General features: G+C 38.2%; 1 protein-coding gene and 1 long non-coding RNA gene across 2 annotated transcripts in view; one reads left to right on the top strand and one right to left on the bottom strand.

The window, feature by feature from the left end:
* LOC113053517 (mitogen-activated protein kinase kinase kinase 20-like) overlaps positions 1 to 17,311 on the top strand; it is a 39,366-nt gene that overhangs the window by 16,380 nt on the left and 5,675 nt on the right. Inside the window, exons 11-16 of the mRNA XM_026218631.1 lie at positions 506 to 641; positions 11,706 to 11,750; positions 11,826 to 11,853; positions 12,951 to 13,084; positions 13,915 to 13,977; positions 14,582 to 14,680. Coding sequence (XP_026074416.1) covers positions 506 to 641; positions 11,706 to 11,750; positions 11,826 to 11,853; positions 12,951 to 13,084; positions 13,915 to 13,977; positions 14,582 to 14,680 — 505 coding nt within the window. The remainder of the gene's footprint in view (positions 1 to 505; positions 642 to 11,705; positions 11,751 to 11,825; positions 11,854 to 12,950; positions 13,085 to 13,914; positions 13,978 to 14,581; positions 14,681 to 17,311) is intronic.
* The window catches only part of LOC113053536 (uncharacterized), a 42,335-nt gene continuing 35,518 nt past the window's right edge, over positions 10,495 to 17,311 (bottom strand). The window contains exon 3 of the long non-coding RNA XR_003277238.1: positions 10,495 to 10,540. This is a non-coding gene — a long non-coding RNA (uncharacterized LOC113053536). The remainder of the gene's footprint in view (positions 10,541 to 17,311) is intronic.

Raw genomic sequence — 17,311 nt, forward strand, 5'->3', positions numbered from 1 at the left:
CAAAATAAATACCTGCGAGTAACAGTATAGACACTGTCTGTGTCTAAAATGGGACATTTGTATACAGGTTTAACAAAAACTATGAGTATGTTTAGACCCCAAAAGTCCTTTTTTTTTTGCCAGTTGTTGTAAAATATTTGAACACAAATGTTTAATATATATGTATATTTTTTTTATAAGTGGTTTTTTTCTGTTGTTCTGGTCCTAAGTCCAGTGCAATTTATAATAATATTGCTAAAATTGTCAGTTCAATCTAAAAGTGTTAGTGATGTCATAAAATGAGTTACAAAATAATAAATAATAATAAAAAACTGATATGTGATATATATCACCTAATCCTAAATATATTTACATCTCCATAAATATTTTATGTACATCAATGTATGGCACATTATGCAAAAATTAAAATAGGAATGTTGTCAGTGGCAAACAGGTTAATCACTGATGGATATGTTTCTGGACAGTGTTGATGGGTTGATGAAGATGATGTGCTCTGTGTGAGCAGGTGTGAGATCGAGGCGACCCTAGAGCGTCTGAAGCGGCTGGAGAGAGATCTCAGCACCAAAGAACAAGTGCTGAAGGAAAGAGAGAGACGCTTAAAGATGTGGGAGAGGAAGCTCATTGAGCAGTCCAACACACCGGTGAGTCTCTGTCTCCAACCAGAAGTTATCGTTTACTCCAAAGCAGTCTGAATCATTTCTGTCATGCAGGTTTTGCTATCACTTTATTAAAGGGGGGGTGAAATGCTCGTTTTCTCCTGTTAATCTTGAGTACCTATAGAGTAGTACTGCATCCCTCATAACTCCAAAAAGTCTCTAGTTTTATTATATTCATAAGAGAAAGATAGTCTGTACCAATTTTTCCTGGAAAAACACGACCGGCTGGAGGCGTGACGTGTGGGCGGAGCTAAAGAATCACGAGCGCCAGTAGGCTTTTGCGTTGAGAGCGTTTGGAAACTGTGACTTTACCGTGAGGACAAAACCAATCAAAACAAACCATGGCTAACAGTCAGATTCAGCATATATTTATGATCCAGAATCAGATCCAGAGGCTGAAATTTAACAAGAGCAGCAGCAGCAACGATGTCTCTATGTGGTTTGTATTGAAACTGTATATATTTGCTTAGTGGTTTAGGAAAATGACCTAGTTCCACTTTATGTCGTCTTTTTTTTTTTTTAAGCTGTACATGTGGAAAGTGCAGTTTGATGACAACATCGCATGTTGTTTACTTGATGTGCTTACGCGCCGATAGCTAAGTTAACAATACAGAGATATTTGAAGCAGTTTTACTCACCGCCTGCGGTTCCAACACACGATCGTGACCCTTTTTTCGTTGGGACTGCATTATCCTTAAGAAATAAACGATGTGCAAATCCGTCGTCAAACTGGGCTTTGTTTGTAAAACAAGCATCTTGGAAATGCAGGGAACAAACACAAACACTTGCACAACTCCATTGATGCTCTGTAAGAATAAACTCCATCCACTGGTCCCTTAATGCTGTTTTTTTTTTTGGTAATCTGTGCAGGGTTGTCTTGCCCTGGCAACCAAAAACACACTCCTTTTGCGACATTTCGCGACCCCCCCCCTCCGCTCTGATCAGTGAAGTCTGTTGTGCTCTCAGTGCTCTGCTATACGGGAGCGCGCACTCTTCCGGCAGACGTGCCCTTAGCACCCATATAAGGAAAATCTGCTCCATCTAACGTCACACAGACCCATACTCGAAAAAAACTTTCCGAAACTTGGAACAAAAATACTCCTTCAAACGTACAACTTAATTTTTGAAACTTTGTCCATGTTTAGCATGGGAATCCAACTCTTTAACAGTGTATAAAACTCAGTATGCATGAAATAGCATTTCACCCCCCCCCCTTTAAGGTGTCCTTGTTACAAATGTAACGTACTTACTGTTATAATAACATTTAATCATGCATAAATACATGCAAGTAACCCAAAGCCAAACCCTAACCATATAGTATGTACATGTAGTTAATTAATATCACTCAGTACTTAAATATATTATCACACTGTAACAACCTAAAAACCTTACAATAAAATAGTGCAATCCACTTTCTTCTACAAGTACACATTCAAAACAATTAAGCACACTTTTGCACAAGCAAAAAGTAGTCCGCATAAATTGTGTTGTTCTGTGAATTAATTGTGACATTTTGAGTGAACCGTTCCTTTAAGAGATCTCTAACGCACATTAAAACAAGCCACTCGTGTATGTTACCTGCGGCTCACCTGAGCATCATGGGATGCAGTGTTTGGCATGCAAGTGCTGTGCTTTACTGTTTGAGCTACAGGAATGATGTATGAATAAACACACTTGACAGCAGAAATAGCATTAGTATGTTTCATGACTATCTAACATGTTGTAAAAAAGGAAGCACAATCTTTTCATTGGCTGCACGCTTTTCCCTCATCACTACCTTCTGAATGACAGTTAACATCTGATGTTACTGATTTCCTTCCCTTTATTTCTTTTCCTGTCCTTGTCCTTCTGACTGTGTCCGTGTTCTGTTGTCATCTGTCAGTTCTTTCTTCCTGTGGTGGCAGTGTTAAGCTCAGAGTTGTTCGTTGACTCGAGTGTGGAGGAGGATCTGAGTTCAGAGGCGTCGTGTGATGGAGAAGTGCAGGCCATCATGAGGGAGTTTGATCAGATGTTTCCTCTGGAGTTCCCCTCGGTCAATCTGAACTCGCTTACACAGGGACACCAGATCCCCATGCCTTTGAGCTTAGCTGCGTTTGACTCATCCGATGACAGTGATTAGGACCCCAGGACACTGTTTTGGGGTGTCCGTTAATTGTCTACCCACGTCACCTTTTTTCCTAGTGAGCCTACTGTTTTAGTGGGAAACGCTTCCAGTTTGAAGAGGTGTCACTCAAAAAACAATTTCAAATAATCATTAATTATATAGATTATATAAATAATCCTCATCTGTCAGTTTGACCCAATAAGTTGTACACTTTCTGTTTTCAGACATCAGAAGAATAACGACAAACTTAATGTGACATGAATTTATAACAAAAATATCTGTGCCATGATGATTATTATTGTTTTTTCCTTTGTATTCCGCTGTTAATATATATAACAAAAGATAACATATGCTGTACACTATAAAACAATTCCGTAAGATTTACGGTAAAACAATAGCAGAATTTATTGCCAGAATTTTACCGTAAAAAATTATGGTAGAAACATTTTAGGTTTTACTGTTTTAACTTAAATTTACAGTTAAATACCGTAATTTCATTAACTGATATAATGTTAATATACTAACCTATTGAAGGACTGAAATCTGTTTTGTACCTTTGCGTTACACTGATAACTACCAAAAGCAGCTGGTGATGAGAAAGTCACATGATGAACCAAAGCCTATCACAAGCAGCTTTTAAATATTAACATTTATAGAAGGTGCAGTGTCCTTCACACAAACACTAAACACCATCATGGTAACATACACATGAAACTAAAATAATGCTATAAACATTAATTCAACAACATTAGCTGTAACAAACAACCCTAATGTACAAAACTGATTAAAAAAAGGAAGAAACATAGTTATTTAAAAAGACAAAACAACAACAAAAAACCCCATCAAATTTGAAATGCAACGCATGGAATTCTTGGAATGTCAATTTTCAAATGCGTTGTTTTCGTCAAAGTCCCGCCTTCTGACAAGCGCAGTCTGCTCTGATTGGCCAGCTGACCAAGTGCATTGTGATTGGCTGAACACCACAAGCACTAGTCAGAAATGTAACACCCCTTTTCATAATCGCGGACTTAATTTCTCCAAATAAATGTAAAGACAGTTAATAATGTCTTTAGTTATGATATATCACATGAATAATGAACTGGAATGCACTATGCACTCTTGTTTTTCTCCCCAAACCCTCATGTCTCGTTGCAGGTTTGTTTTCATACAGATGCTTTTGTCTTTCCACTTCTTATCCATGTTAGCTGTGTTTACTGAAATGTACACAGTTTTTGAAAATGTTTATAAATGCATTCGTAGAGCAAACCTTTTGCTAATTTTTTACAGTTCAGCGGAAGTTACTCCCATAATAACGCAAAGCATCATGGGTCGTAAGAAAAAGATGGATAGTGTGGTTCAAATGAATTTCCGAGCAGTATTTTACTGTCAGATATAATTTCAGTACTAAGAATAGCTCTTTATTTAGCACAAAAAATATTTGAAATCATTAGTCTATAACACACAGTGTACCGTGGGTGCTAACAGATTAACCTAAAAAATACACACAATTAAATATACACTATTAAAAACCACTAATTTTTTACTAATCATAAGCAAATTCATCAAAACACAAACTGCTTTTATTGCTTTAAATATTAATTTATATGAAAGTACATGTTAGTGTTCGTAAAGACACGCACAGTTTATTTTTTTTTTACAAAGTTAATTTGATCATTTAAGCAGAAGTCTTGAAACTTAATAACTTGAAATAGACAAACATTTCACTGGTAGTGGTCTTATCAAAATGAAGATTGTTTAGGATTTAGATTGAGTGTGTTTTTGCATCTTTTGTTCTATCAGGAACCGTATTTGTGTGCTGGATAAAATGTGTTTTTTAGACTAGTTTTAAGTGGAAGTAAGTGGTCTGTGGTGTGCTGTGGAGGTTAGAGCAGTCACTTTCCTTGATTCCCAGTAAAGGCTGTATTAGGTGAGGCTGCTAGACGCCCACTGGGTCCTTATGGATGTTATTTATGGCAAATGAAGTGGATGTATAGCCACATGCTGAGGAGAGCGAGAGAGAACAGCGTGTCAGTGCGGCGAGGACAGCGCACACTTACGAACAACTGACATTTCACTGACATTAAGATTGGCCAATTTGAGCAGTGTGAAGACTGTGAGGAACTCGCACGCCATCAAGAAAGAGAGGGAGAGAGAATGAAAGACACAGGCAAGAAAGAGCATTTCAATATTTCTTCCAGTGGAACTGAAATGCATTACATATGTTCCTCTAATCAGACTTCACTCAGACTAGGAAACCTGAAATCCTGTCAGCAACAAAGACAAAGCACTGTTCACTAGATATATCGCTAATATGAATTCAGATAAAGTCTGGTGAAAACTATCAATGATGTAGATGAGACTGTAATATCTGTACTGATGTCTAGAGATCTGTTTTACTCACAATACTCAATGCATGCATAAGTATTGTGCTGAAATCAAAGCACTGTGACTGTTATCACGTGAGATATATTGTGCATCAATCTCTCTGTCTTTTCTGTTGGAACTGGATTATAAAGTTTCTCAGAAGTTTGAAGGAAATTTGAAATTTTATGGAATAATTCATTACTTTAAAAGGTAAAATATGATGTCATCACATGGGATACAGTTTCACATCCTTTTATTAATAGATTTTTTAATTGTAATTCAAAAACAAAATAATAAAAGAAAAAAGCTAACTTTTATTTTGTAAAAGCTTCAACATTTGATGATTTAAAAAAAGTAGTCATTGGAAACAGAGGTGAAAATGTCAAAAATAGCATCCTTGTAGCATCTAATAAGAGTTATTGTAAAAATATTTTTTTCCACATATGCAAATGAGGGATTATACCAATATTATTATTTTTATGGATCACAGGTGAGCATCATATACAGTCGTGGCCAAAAAAATTGGCCCCCTTGGTAAATATGATCAAAGAAGGCTGAGAAAATTCATCTGCATTTTTAATCCTTTTGATTTTTTTAAAATTGACGAAAAAGTATCCTTTCATTGGATAATAAGAATTTAAAATGGTGTGTGGGGGGGGGGGGGGGTATCATTATGAAACAAAGGTTTTTCTCAAATACTCGTTGGACACAATTATTGGCACCCCTAGAAATTCTTATGAGTAAAATATCTCTGAAGTATATTCCCATTCATTTTCACAATTTTGAGCACTCCAGCATGATTATAAACATGAAATTATCCAGCCATGGCTTCCTGTTTCACAGAAATACAAAGAGGAGGGAAAACAAAGCCCAAATGCCCTTAATCATCCATCACAATCAGAAAAATCAAAGAATATATTTCTGATGTGCAGCAAAAGATAATTGAGCTTCACAAATCGGTGAAGTCGCTTTAAAAAAGAGCTAGATTCAATTCAATTCAATTCAAGTTTATTTGTATAGCGCTTTTTACAAAACAAATCGTTACAAAGCAACTTTACAGAAAATTATGTTTCTACAATATTTAGTAGTAGCTAGTAGTTTGTGCACATTTGACAGGATTTTAGAAAAACAAAAAAATAATAATAATACAAGACGTAGTCAGCTAGACGATGAACTATCAATATTATTAATTAAGTTATTATATGATTAAGTCACACATTTAGGAATAATTGTTAGTTCTGTTTGTTCATTCAAGGTTAGCATCATCTGAGGTCCTCTGAGGGTCAGCATCATCTCTTCTCAGGTGTTCTGGATCCAGACTGGAGCTTGTGTAAATCCTAGTTACCACGGGATGTGAATCCCGTGGCAAAACATAGAAACAAAATACAGACATCATTAGCATAGCTGCTGATCCAACAAAGTAAAATTAGTTTAACCCAAGCTAATGAATAAAAATGCACCTTTGATCAGATGCAACTACACTCACAATTAAAAAGATACATTATTCGAATGCTTGGCGAAAGAGATGTGTTTTTAATCTAGATTTAAACAAAGAGAGTGTGTCTGAACCCCGAACATTATCAGGAAGGCTATTCCAGAGTTTGGGAGCCAAATGTGAGAAGGCTCTACCTCCTTTAGTGGACTTTGCTATCCTAGGAACTACCAAAAGTCCAGCGTTTTGTGACCTTAGGGTGCGTGATGGGTTGTAACGTGGTAGAAGGCTAGTTAGGTACGCTGGAGCTAAACCATTTAGGGCCTTATAGGTAAGTAATGATAATTTGTAACTGATGCGGAACTTAATAGGTAGCCAGTGCAGAGACTGTAAAATTGGGGTAATATGATCATATTTTCTTGACCTCGTAAGGACTCTCGCTGCTGCATTTTGGACGACCTGTAGCTTGTTTATTGAAGAAGCAGGACAACCACCTAGAAGTGCATTACAATAGTCCAGTCTAGAGGTCATGAATGCATGAACTAGCTTTTCTGCATCAGAAACAGATAACATGTTTCGTAGCTTGGCAATGTTTCTAAGATGGAAGAATGCAATTTTTGTAACATTGGAAATATGATTTTCAAAAGACAAATTGCTGTCTAATATAACACCCAGATTTCTGACTGTAGAGGAAGTTACAGTACATCCGTCTAGTTGCAGATTGTAATCTACAAGATTCTGTGTAGTGTTTTTTGGTCCAATAATTAATATCTCCGTCTTATCCGAATTTAATTGGAGAAAATTCTTTGTCATCCAATCTTTTACATTTTTAACACAATCTGTTAGCTTAGATAATTGGGAAGTTTCATCTGGTCTCGTTGATATATATAGCTGAGTATCATCAGCATAACAGTGGAAGCTAATTCCGTATTTTCTAATAATATTACCAAGGGGCAACATGTATATTGAAAATAGAAGGGGACCTAGGACGGATCCTTGTGGCACTCCATATTTTACTGATGATAAATGAGATGACTCCCCATTTAAGTAAACAAAATGGTAGCGATCGGACAGGTAGGATCTAAACCATCTTAGAGCCTGCCCTTGAATACCTGTATAGTTTTGTAATCGATCTATGAGTATGTCATGATCTATGGTGTCGAACGCAGCACTAAGATCAAGTAAGACTAGAAATGAGATGCAGCCTTGGTCTGACGCAAGGAGCAGGTCATTTGTAATTTTAACAAGTGCAGTTTCTGTGCTATGGTGGGGCCTAAAACCTGACTGAAATTCTTCATACAGATCATTTTTATGCAGGAAGGTGCTCAATTGAGCAGACACAACTTTTTCTAAAATTTTAGACATAAATGGAAGATTTGAAATAGGCCTATAATTTGCCAGTACACTAGGATCTAGTTTTTGTTTCTTAATAAGAGGCTTGATAACCGCCAGCTTGAATGGTTTTGGGACGTGTCCTAAAGATAACGACGAGTTTATGATATTGAGAAGCGGTTCTTCGGCTACAGGTAACAGCTCTTTCAGTAATTTAGTGGGTACAGGATCTAATAAACATGTTGTTGGTTTAGATACAGTGATAAGTTTATTTAGCTCCTCCTGTCCTATGGTTGTAAAGCACTGCAGTTTATGTTTGGGTGCGATGGATGAAACTGAAGTGTTAGATGCTGTAGAATCTACATTCGCTATTGTATTTCTAATGTTATCTATTTTATCAGTGAAGAAATTCATAAAGTCATTACTATTTAACGTTGGTGGAATATTTGAATCAGGTGGCATCTGGTAATTTGTTAACTTAGCCACTGTGTTAAATAAAAACCTTGGATTGTATTGGTTATTTTCAATGAGTTTGTGTATATGCTCTGCCCTAGCAGTTTTTAAAGCCTGTCTATAGCTGGACATACTGTTTTTCCATGCAATTCTAAAAACTTCTAAGTTAGTTTTTCTCCATTTGCGTTCAAGACTACGAGTTACTTTCTTGAGAGAGTGAGTATTACTGTTATACCATGGTACAGTACGTTTTTCTCTAACTTTTTTCAATTTGATTGGGGCAACAGCTTCTAATGTATTAGAGAAAATAGTGCCCATGTTGTCAGTAATTTTGTCTAATTCATGTGTATTTTTGGGTACAAATAGCAGTTGAGATAGATCAGGCAGGTTATTTGCGAATCTGTCTTTGGTGGCTGGAACAATAGTTCTGCCCAGACGGTATCGCTGCGACATATAGTTAATATCAGTTATACGCAGCATGCACGATACGAGGAAATGGTCTGTAATATCATCACTTTGAGGTACAATATCTATAGCAGTAAGATCGATGCCATGCGATATAATTAAATCTAGTGTATGATTAAAACGATGAGTGGGCCCGGTGACATTTTGCTTGACTCCAAAGGAGTTTATTAGGTCAGTAAACGCAAGTCCTAATGTATCATTTGTATTATCAACGTGAATATTAAAATCTCCCATGATTAGCGCCTTATCAACTGTAACTAGAAGGTCTGAGAGGAAATCTGCAAATTCTTTTAGGAATTCTGTATACGGCCCTGGTGGTCTATACACAGTAGCCAGAGCAAGAGATACATTAGATTTCTTTTGCATGTCTGACAGAGTAACATTTAGCATTAGTATTTCAAAAGAGTTAAACCTGTATCCTGTTTTCTGGGTAACATTGAGAATATCACTATATATTGTTGCAACACCCCCGCCACGACCAGTCTGACGGGGCTCATGCTTATAACAGTAGTTTGGTGGAGTAGACTCATTTAGACCAAAATAATCATTTGGTTTTAGCCAGGTTTCAGTCAAGCAGAGTAAATCAAAACTATTATCTGTGATCATTTCATTTACAATAACTGCTTTTGGTGTGAGTGATCTAATATTTATGAGCCCAAACTTTAAAAATTGTTTTTGTTCATTTACTTTACATTTTTCTGGTTTAATTACGATAAGATTTTTTCTAGATCCTACATTATATTTATATTTATATTTAGACCTCACTATTCTGGGAACAGACACAGTCTTAATAGGTTTTACAGCACAAGTACTTTTATCATTTAAGCGGGTGGAACAAAACTCATCATAATGGTTATTTGAGAATTGACTTACTAGTCACATGGAGCGAAGTGTCCTGGAGATGTTGTCAGAGAGAAGCTCCGCTCCGACTCTGCTGGGGTGTAATCCATCAGCGCGAAACAGTCTAGGACGCTCCCAGAAAAGATTCCAGTTATTAACAAATAGCAGTTTCTGTTCTTTACACCATGACAACAACCATTCATTTAAAGCAAAAAGTCTACTGAACCTTTCGTGTCCTCGTCGATACGTGGGCAGTGGTCCTGACACGACGATCGTCGCCGCGGGCGTCGTGCTGCGAACCGTCTCGATCAGGCTCCTGAAGTCCCTCTTCAGCGTCTCCGTCTGCCGCAGCGTGGTGTCGTTAACCCCGGCGTGAAGCACGACCGCTCTCGGGCTCTCGTCGTCCTTCAGGATCGCGGGTATCTGCGCAGAAACATCGAGAACACGAGCACCAGGCAAACAATGAGTGTGCACTTTACCTTCGGCTAACGTAGCACTTACGTGTCGGACGATGGAGTCTCCGATGATCACAGCGTCGCGTCCTGTCTCGCGGAGGGGAGCGAAGCGGTTCTGGATGGAGATCTCGAAGGCAGGAGGGGGAGATGTCGTCGCCCGGGACCCGGCTCGCATCCTCCGCTGTGGATGCACCCAGGGTCCGTGGTGTCCCGGCGTCGCAGTGAAGGACATCTGGGAAGATCGCGTCCTGGGTGCACCGGGCCTGCGCAGAGAAACACACGGAGTAGACGTGGTGGGACTGTTAACAGCACGCTGTATACTTACCCCGGACTTGTGAGCGTCAGCCCGGGATGATTCCAGCGCGGCTCTCCGCTCTCTCAGCTCGGCCTGCCTCCGTTCCAGGTCGCGAATCTGCTTCCCCACGGCCTCGAGCTCGAGCTGCACAGAGTGTAGACATTCATCCGCCATTAAAGCAAGTAACAGTGAGTACAGCAGTGGTAATGTGTGTGAATAGAGTATTAGCAATGTAAGCTCAGTTAGCAGCAACCACGCTTGCTGATGCTAACTGGCTAAAAGCTAATAGCGGACCCGGGAGATCAAAATAAATCTAGCGAGTCGCTCTAATTGTTTTTGTTGTAGAATACAATAGAGGATATATTCACGCGTTATATAAACGGAAACGATGGTGTATAAAATAGATTTTTAAGTTAAAAATAGTCAATGAAAAGAATATAGTGACGGAGCTCAAACGCAGAGCAGTGACAATTCCTATTTCCACCATCAGGGCAATAATTAAGAATTTCCAATCAACAGAAAATGTTAGAAAACTGCCTGGAAGAGGACATGTGTCTATATCGTCCTGCATGGTGAGGAGGTCAGTTTGAGTGGCTAAAGACTCTCCAAGGATCACAGCTGGAGAATTGCAGAAAATAGTTGAGTCTCGGGATCTTCCAACTGTACAATAATCCAAACACAAACCTCAAAAACAACATCGAAATGGGTCACTGAGCTCAAAACCAAGCTTCTGCTATAGCCATTCCAGCCCTCTGACCTGAACCCTACAGAAAATGAGAGGAGTGAACTGAAGAGGAGAAGCTGGGAATCTGAAGGGTCTGGAGTGATTCTGGATGAAAGAATGGTCTCTGATCTCTTGTGAGGTGTTCTCTAACCTCATCAGGCATTATAGGAGAACATTTAGACCTATTAAACTGGCAAATGGAGGTTTCAAAAAATATTGAATAAAAGGGTGCCATTAATTGTGGCCAATGTATTTTAGAGAAAAAAAAAATATTTCATAATGATTTTTCCCCCCCATTTTCTTACTATCCAATGAAAGGATACATTTTTGTTCATTTTTTTTTATAAAAAAAAACAAAAACAAAAGGAATAACAATGCAGATGAATTTTCATCGGCTTCTTTGATCATATTTACCAAGGGGGCCAATATTTTTGGCCACGACTGTACTGTATTATGACCGAATTAGAAGTTGATAAAGTGATTGTGAGTATTCAGTCACTCTCAATACTGATAAATCTACTCCATATTAACATTTAGCTGAATGTCTTTTGTGTGAGTCATGTGAGACTTCTTTGTGTTTGACAGCTTCTCCCAAACCTGGCGATCCACTCCTGGACAGAAGAACACGTGGTGGGTAGATATTTCTCAATACAGATGATCTGATCTAGATTTTCTGTTCTTTTTTAATATAACTTGTCTTTACAGCAATTCTGGATGGAGCAGATTTTTCAAGGTGAGATTTTACATCATATACACTGCTGGTCAAAAATTCAGTAATTGGGTCAGTAAGATTATATATATATATAAAAAGAAATGAATACTTTTATTAAATTGATTCTAAGTGACAACGGAGACTTTAACTTTTACATTTATGCATTTAGCAGGTGCTTTTATCTAAAGTGACTTACAGTGCATTCAGGCTATAAATTTTTTTCCAGTATGTAAAACATTGTTACAAAGATTGCTATTTGAAATAAATGCTGTTCTTTTGAACTTTTTATCGATCGAAGAAGCCTGAGAATATCAAGCAGCATAACTCTTTTCAACATTAATAATAAGCAAAAATGATTCTTGAGCAGCAAATCAGAATGATTTCTAAAGGATCATGTGACTCTGAAGACGGAAACTTCAGCTTTGATCACAGGAATAAATAACTTTTTAACATATATTCAAATAGGAACTCTTTATTTTTATAGTTATGTCCAGAATGGTTTCTTTGATAGTTTTGTGTTTTAGGTGTAGGGTTAGAGAATAGAAAGTATCATTAGGTCAGTATAAAAACAATAAAACGGAAAAAGTCAACTGAAAGTCACTGCAATGATAGAAACATAAGCATGCGTGTGTGTGTGTGTGTGTGTGTGTGTGTGTGTATGTGTGTGCGTGAATGTGTGTGTTTTTGTGCATGTGTGTGCACGTGTGTGTGTGCACGTGTGTGTGTGTGCGCACGTGTGTGCATGCATGTGTGTGTTTGTGTGCGTGCGTGTGTGTGTGTGTGCACGTTTGTGTGTGTGTGTGTTTTGTGTGTGTGTGCTTGCATGTGTGTGCGTGTGTGTGTTTGTGTGCATTCACGTGTGTGTGTGTGCGAGCATGCACTTGTGTGTGTTTGTGTGCATGTGTGTGTTTGTGCGTGCACGTGTGTGTGTATGTGCGTGCACGTGTGTGTTTGTGTGCGTGCATGTGTGTGTGTGCGTGCACGTGTGTGTGTGTTTGTTTGTGTGCGTGTGTGTTTGTGTGCGTGCGTGTTTTTGTCTGTATGTGTGTGCTTGCATGTGTGTGTGTGCGTTTGTGTGTTTGTGTGCATTCACGTGTGTGTGTGTGTGTGCTGTGTAGGTGATGGAGAGCTGCAGCAGTACGCTAACATCTTCCAGCAGAACCACATCACAGGACAGAGACTGCTGCTGCTGTCTGAGACTGACATGAGAGACCTGGGTGTGACGTCTAAAGGACACATCATACATCTGAAGGTACCAGGCTGCTTCCTCCAGTGCTAGCACTGATGCTAGTGTGCTAAACAGCTCACTGGCACACATCTAAATGTATTAGCACACTGAAGAGTGATATTTATTTTGAAATCATTCATTAATACACTGGGACTGATGATTTTTTCAAACTAGGCGTGTGACAGTATCAAATATCCATTTTGTGATAAATGTTGAAGCTTTTATCACAGTATTATTATTATTATCGTCTTTTAACGAAAAAAGTTGAACATTTAAATACAGTAAATTAATATGCAAAAATGTATTAAGTAAACAAAAGTATTAAACTGATTAAAGTCCAATAGTATTATAAAGAACCTCTAGTTTCTCGACAATGCTCAATATGAACAATATGAATGATTTGAGGAAAGCCACATTCTTTTTGGAGCATGAAACTATATTTTATATTCTTGGTATTATTTGTATTTCCGGCTAAGGAATTTAGTAAATATCTCTGACAGTGTTGATATTTAAATGAAACTCCATTATGTCAGAGCAACCCCAGAGAAATAATTAGTCTTGCTCTGGGATCAGTGGAGGCTGACATGACTCGTCTGGTCGTGTGAGGCATTCGTCTGCGTGCTCAGTCCATACAGAGCCTGGTTTGTTGAATGACTTACTCTAGATGTATATGACATATGCCAGAGTCATAAGTGATACACAATGGTATTAATTGTTGTTTTGCTGCTGAAAGTCCATTAACAGGTAATGATTATGTTACAGTAACACACAGCTGGTCACTGGCTGATTGTCAGTGCGCTGCATAAATCCATCTCGTCATGTTTTAAACATTCTGTCAAATCTTTCTTTTTCAGACCGAGATTGAGAAACTTACCCACGACTACCTGAACCTGTTCCACTTTCCTCCGTTGATCAAGGCATGTGTCTTTTGGTTTCATTGCTTTCTACATCAGAGTTGAGGGGATTTTGCATTTGAAGAATCTCTACTCTGCTTTAGCTGAATTTTTTCGTCATCTGTTACATTTATTAAAGAGTAACATGTGCAGAATCACATTTTTTTATGGAATATGTATGTATTCTAATGCACCATTATTCTTTAGTATTATACTGAACTGCTACCAGAAACTTCAATGATTATAAAAGGAGCGTTTTGAAGAAATTCACAAATTGAAGAATTTTTTTCAAGTGACTTTTTGACTTTTGTTATTTTTTTAATTTTGAATTGTTTTATTTTAAATAAGTGTTTGTTTACCACAAAGTATATTTTGGTCATCCCATTAAAAAATGCTATCACAAGCTCTGAACAAATGATCAGAGCTTGTGCAGCTCAAACGAGTAGCACGGTTTCATTATGCTTTTGTTTCCATTTTCCCTTTGATGTTTCTCATGTGCAGCAGAAATGGCAGCGCTTATGAGTTAGGCAACATGGTGGTCGCACCAGTGTGACTACTCACAAAACCGCAGAAAAAATGGTGGCAGTCTGGAGCGCTGTAATGTATTTACATGTGCATTCACTCTTAGGATGGTTTGGCCACTGAGGAAGCAGAGGAAGAGTGGAGGAAGACTGTAAATCTGGAGTTGGTGTTTGGATACCACTGGAAAGCAGGCACAGGCCAGACGGTAATCACACCACTACATATCATGTGTGTCATAGTTAATGATTAAAGTGGTCATAGGATGTGATTTCAATTTTTTTTTTTTTTTCTCTTTGGAGTGTTACAAGCACTTGGTGCATAAAGGAGATCTGTAAAGTTGCAAAGGCTTAAGTCTCAAATCCAAAGAAATAATCTTTATCAAAGTTAAGATTCTGCCTTGACTTGCGGTGATCGTCCAATCACAACGCACTGGTTCAGTTGGCCAATCGCAGCAGACTACATTTGTCTGAAGGAGGAACTTTGTAGAAAACGACTGGTTTGAAAGAGGTGGGGCATAGAGGACCTAAAACAAAATACAGTATTTGAAAAATAATGTGTTTTTTGAACATCGAAGCATGTCAACATATCCTATTAAACCAAATACACAAAATAATGATCTTTAAAAAAAGCCTCATATGACCCCTTTAATCTATGTTACAAAACTCAATCCATCAGTTATGCTGGGATGCTGTTGAGTTTTTTGAATGGCTGTTTTGAGGGTTTTGTTGAGGAGTTACTAGTTGGTAGCTAATCTGCTGTAATGTGGTTGGCTGGGTGTTGAGGTTGTTGTTTGATGAAAATCATATGTGGACCAGGATGTAATGCTTAGTTTTTGTCATATATATGAAGCTATTCAAAATGCATTAGAAATGCTATACAATTTCTGCATTACAATTTATTTTGATATTTCTGTTGTATAATATCATAGTGATAAAACTGCTTTTGGCTTTATGTTCCTGTGGCTCAGTGGTAGAGCGAAAGGTTATGAGTTCAATTCCCTGGGAAAACATTACTAAAATGCAGGTCGGGTTTTTTTTTCAGGTCATATTCATGACAAGATAATTATCAACATTTACAAAGACACAGTTGTATTCATCTAATAAGCGAAACTATTTAAAAAAAAAAAATGTTTACAGCCTATGCTACACAACCACTGAACTTTTGTTTTAACACATGAAATGTTAATATAGTGTTTTTAAATTTGCTGTGAAAAAAAAGCATGTCATCCCCTGTACCGGGATCTTTTAATCTTATTAAATAACCTAATAAAAAATTAGAATAGATATTACAAATATTCAATATAGGTTATGGGGAATAGCACGCAACATACATGGTTTAAAATAAATAATAATAAATAATGACCTGCCCCAATCCTCCCCACAAATAAAGTGACAATTTCTTTACCCATCCCAAACCGACACACGGGTTATGAGACGACCCGCGCATCACTAGAACACAGGACTCTCCTAAAATGTTTCTGAATTAAAAAATAATTTGATGTTTGTAAAAAAAATAATCTTCAAATACATTTTTTAAAAGTTTTTGGAAATTAATGATTGAGATGTGGACAATCACATGCATTCAAGAAAACCAATCTTTACAAAACATTTCAAATTAGAAAATGGTAGAAAGATGATTACATTTCCAAAAAATAAAAGATTTCCCTTGCCATCGACTCGTGTCCGATCACTTAAAAAGAGTCATTGCATTTTTCGTGGTTGCCCCTAAGATTTCTTCGTTATTTGCTGTCATTATTTTTGCATCACGGCCTGTGTATCATCTCCTGTGTTAACAGGGGGCTTTTGTTGGCGATGTGATGTCTTGTCATGACTGAGATGTTTTGTCGCAATTGCAGTGCTCCTTTATTTGAAGTTGTCTTTCTCAAGTAAAAGATGCCTGTTATCGGCAACTTTCACTGTCTCGCCAAACGCATTTTGGGTTCCCAAGCCTCTTGTTTTTCTTCCCCATTTTCGTTCTCTTAAAAAAGGCGTTGAGAGATAAATAATTTTTCATCCGAGACACCACGCAGCATCCAACCCCTCTCGCCGGCGAGCCTTTGTTCGGGCCCCTGACACAGGAGAGCGACTGCGTCTTCACTTGCCGTTTGAATTTAATCAAAAATTTAGCCAGAAGTCATTTTCTTTTTAAAAGGCAAATGTTATTTAATCTTTCAGCTGTTCATTGTCCCATCATAAATAGTCCCCTTTCAAGGCGTGCGGCGGGGCTGAAGCGGGGCCGCTAATTGCCTCCTATTTCTCCTGACATGTGGTGGTTTGGTTGGGAGGAAGCTCAGCGGGAAGAAGGAAACAGGAGTCTGAGAAAATGAGAGCTAATTATTTTCCCCTGCCTGGTGTCAGCCTCCGTGTCAGCCTTGTTTTTACAAACTGCAAGGTTTTTTGCACTAAATAAAACAAACCCGCTCTGCTCGAGGTTTTTTCTTCTGCTTTTTTCACTCGCTCGCTCTCCATCTCTCTCTCTCTCTCTCTCCTGGCGGTGTCGTGTACCAGCTGCACTTCTCAAAGCCTAAATGAGACCCTGCGATTGTGCCTTGCCCATCTGACAGCAGAGTGTTTCTGTTAATGAGGATATCAGGGCTTAGTCGCCGGAAAGGTGCTGAATTATGCATGAGGTGTCATTAGACGCTTACCACGCTGGCCGTCATTACTGCACATTGTTTCTGCCGCTGCTATTAGGAAGGGCTAACGTTTGGCAAACACTTGGTCAGCGCTCGGCAGACGTGTTACTGGGCGCCTTTAAGCCCTGTCCAAAACAAACAGGCACACGCTCACGATTGCCTTTTCACGCTTCTTTGCCTCTCACACTCTTACTCACACTC

The sequence above is a fragment of the Carassius auratus genome, chromosome 34 (assembly GCF_003368295.1).
Source record: "Carassius auratus strain Wakin chromosome 34, ASM336829v1, whole genome shotgun sequence".
In the NCBI taxonomy this organism is placed as follows: Eukaryota; Metazoa; Chordata; class Actinopteri; order Cypriniformes; family Cyprinidae; genus Carassius; species Carassius auratus.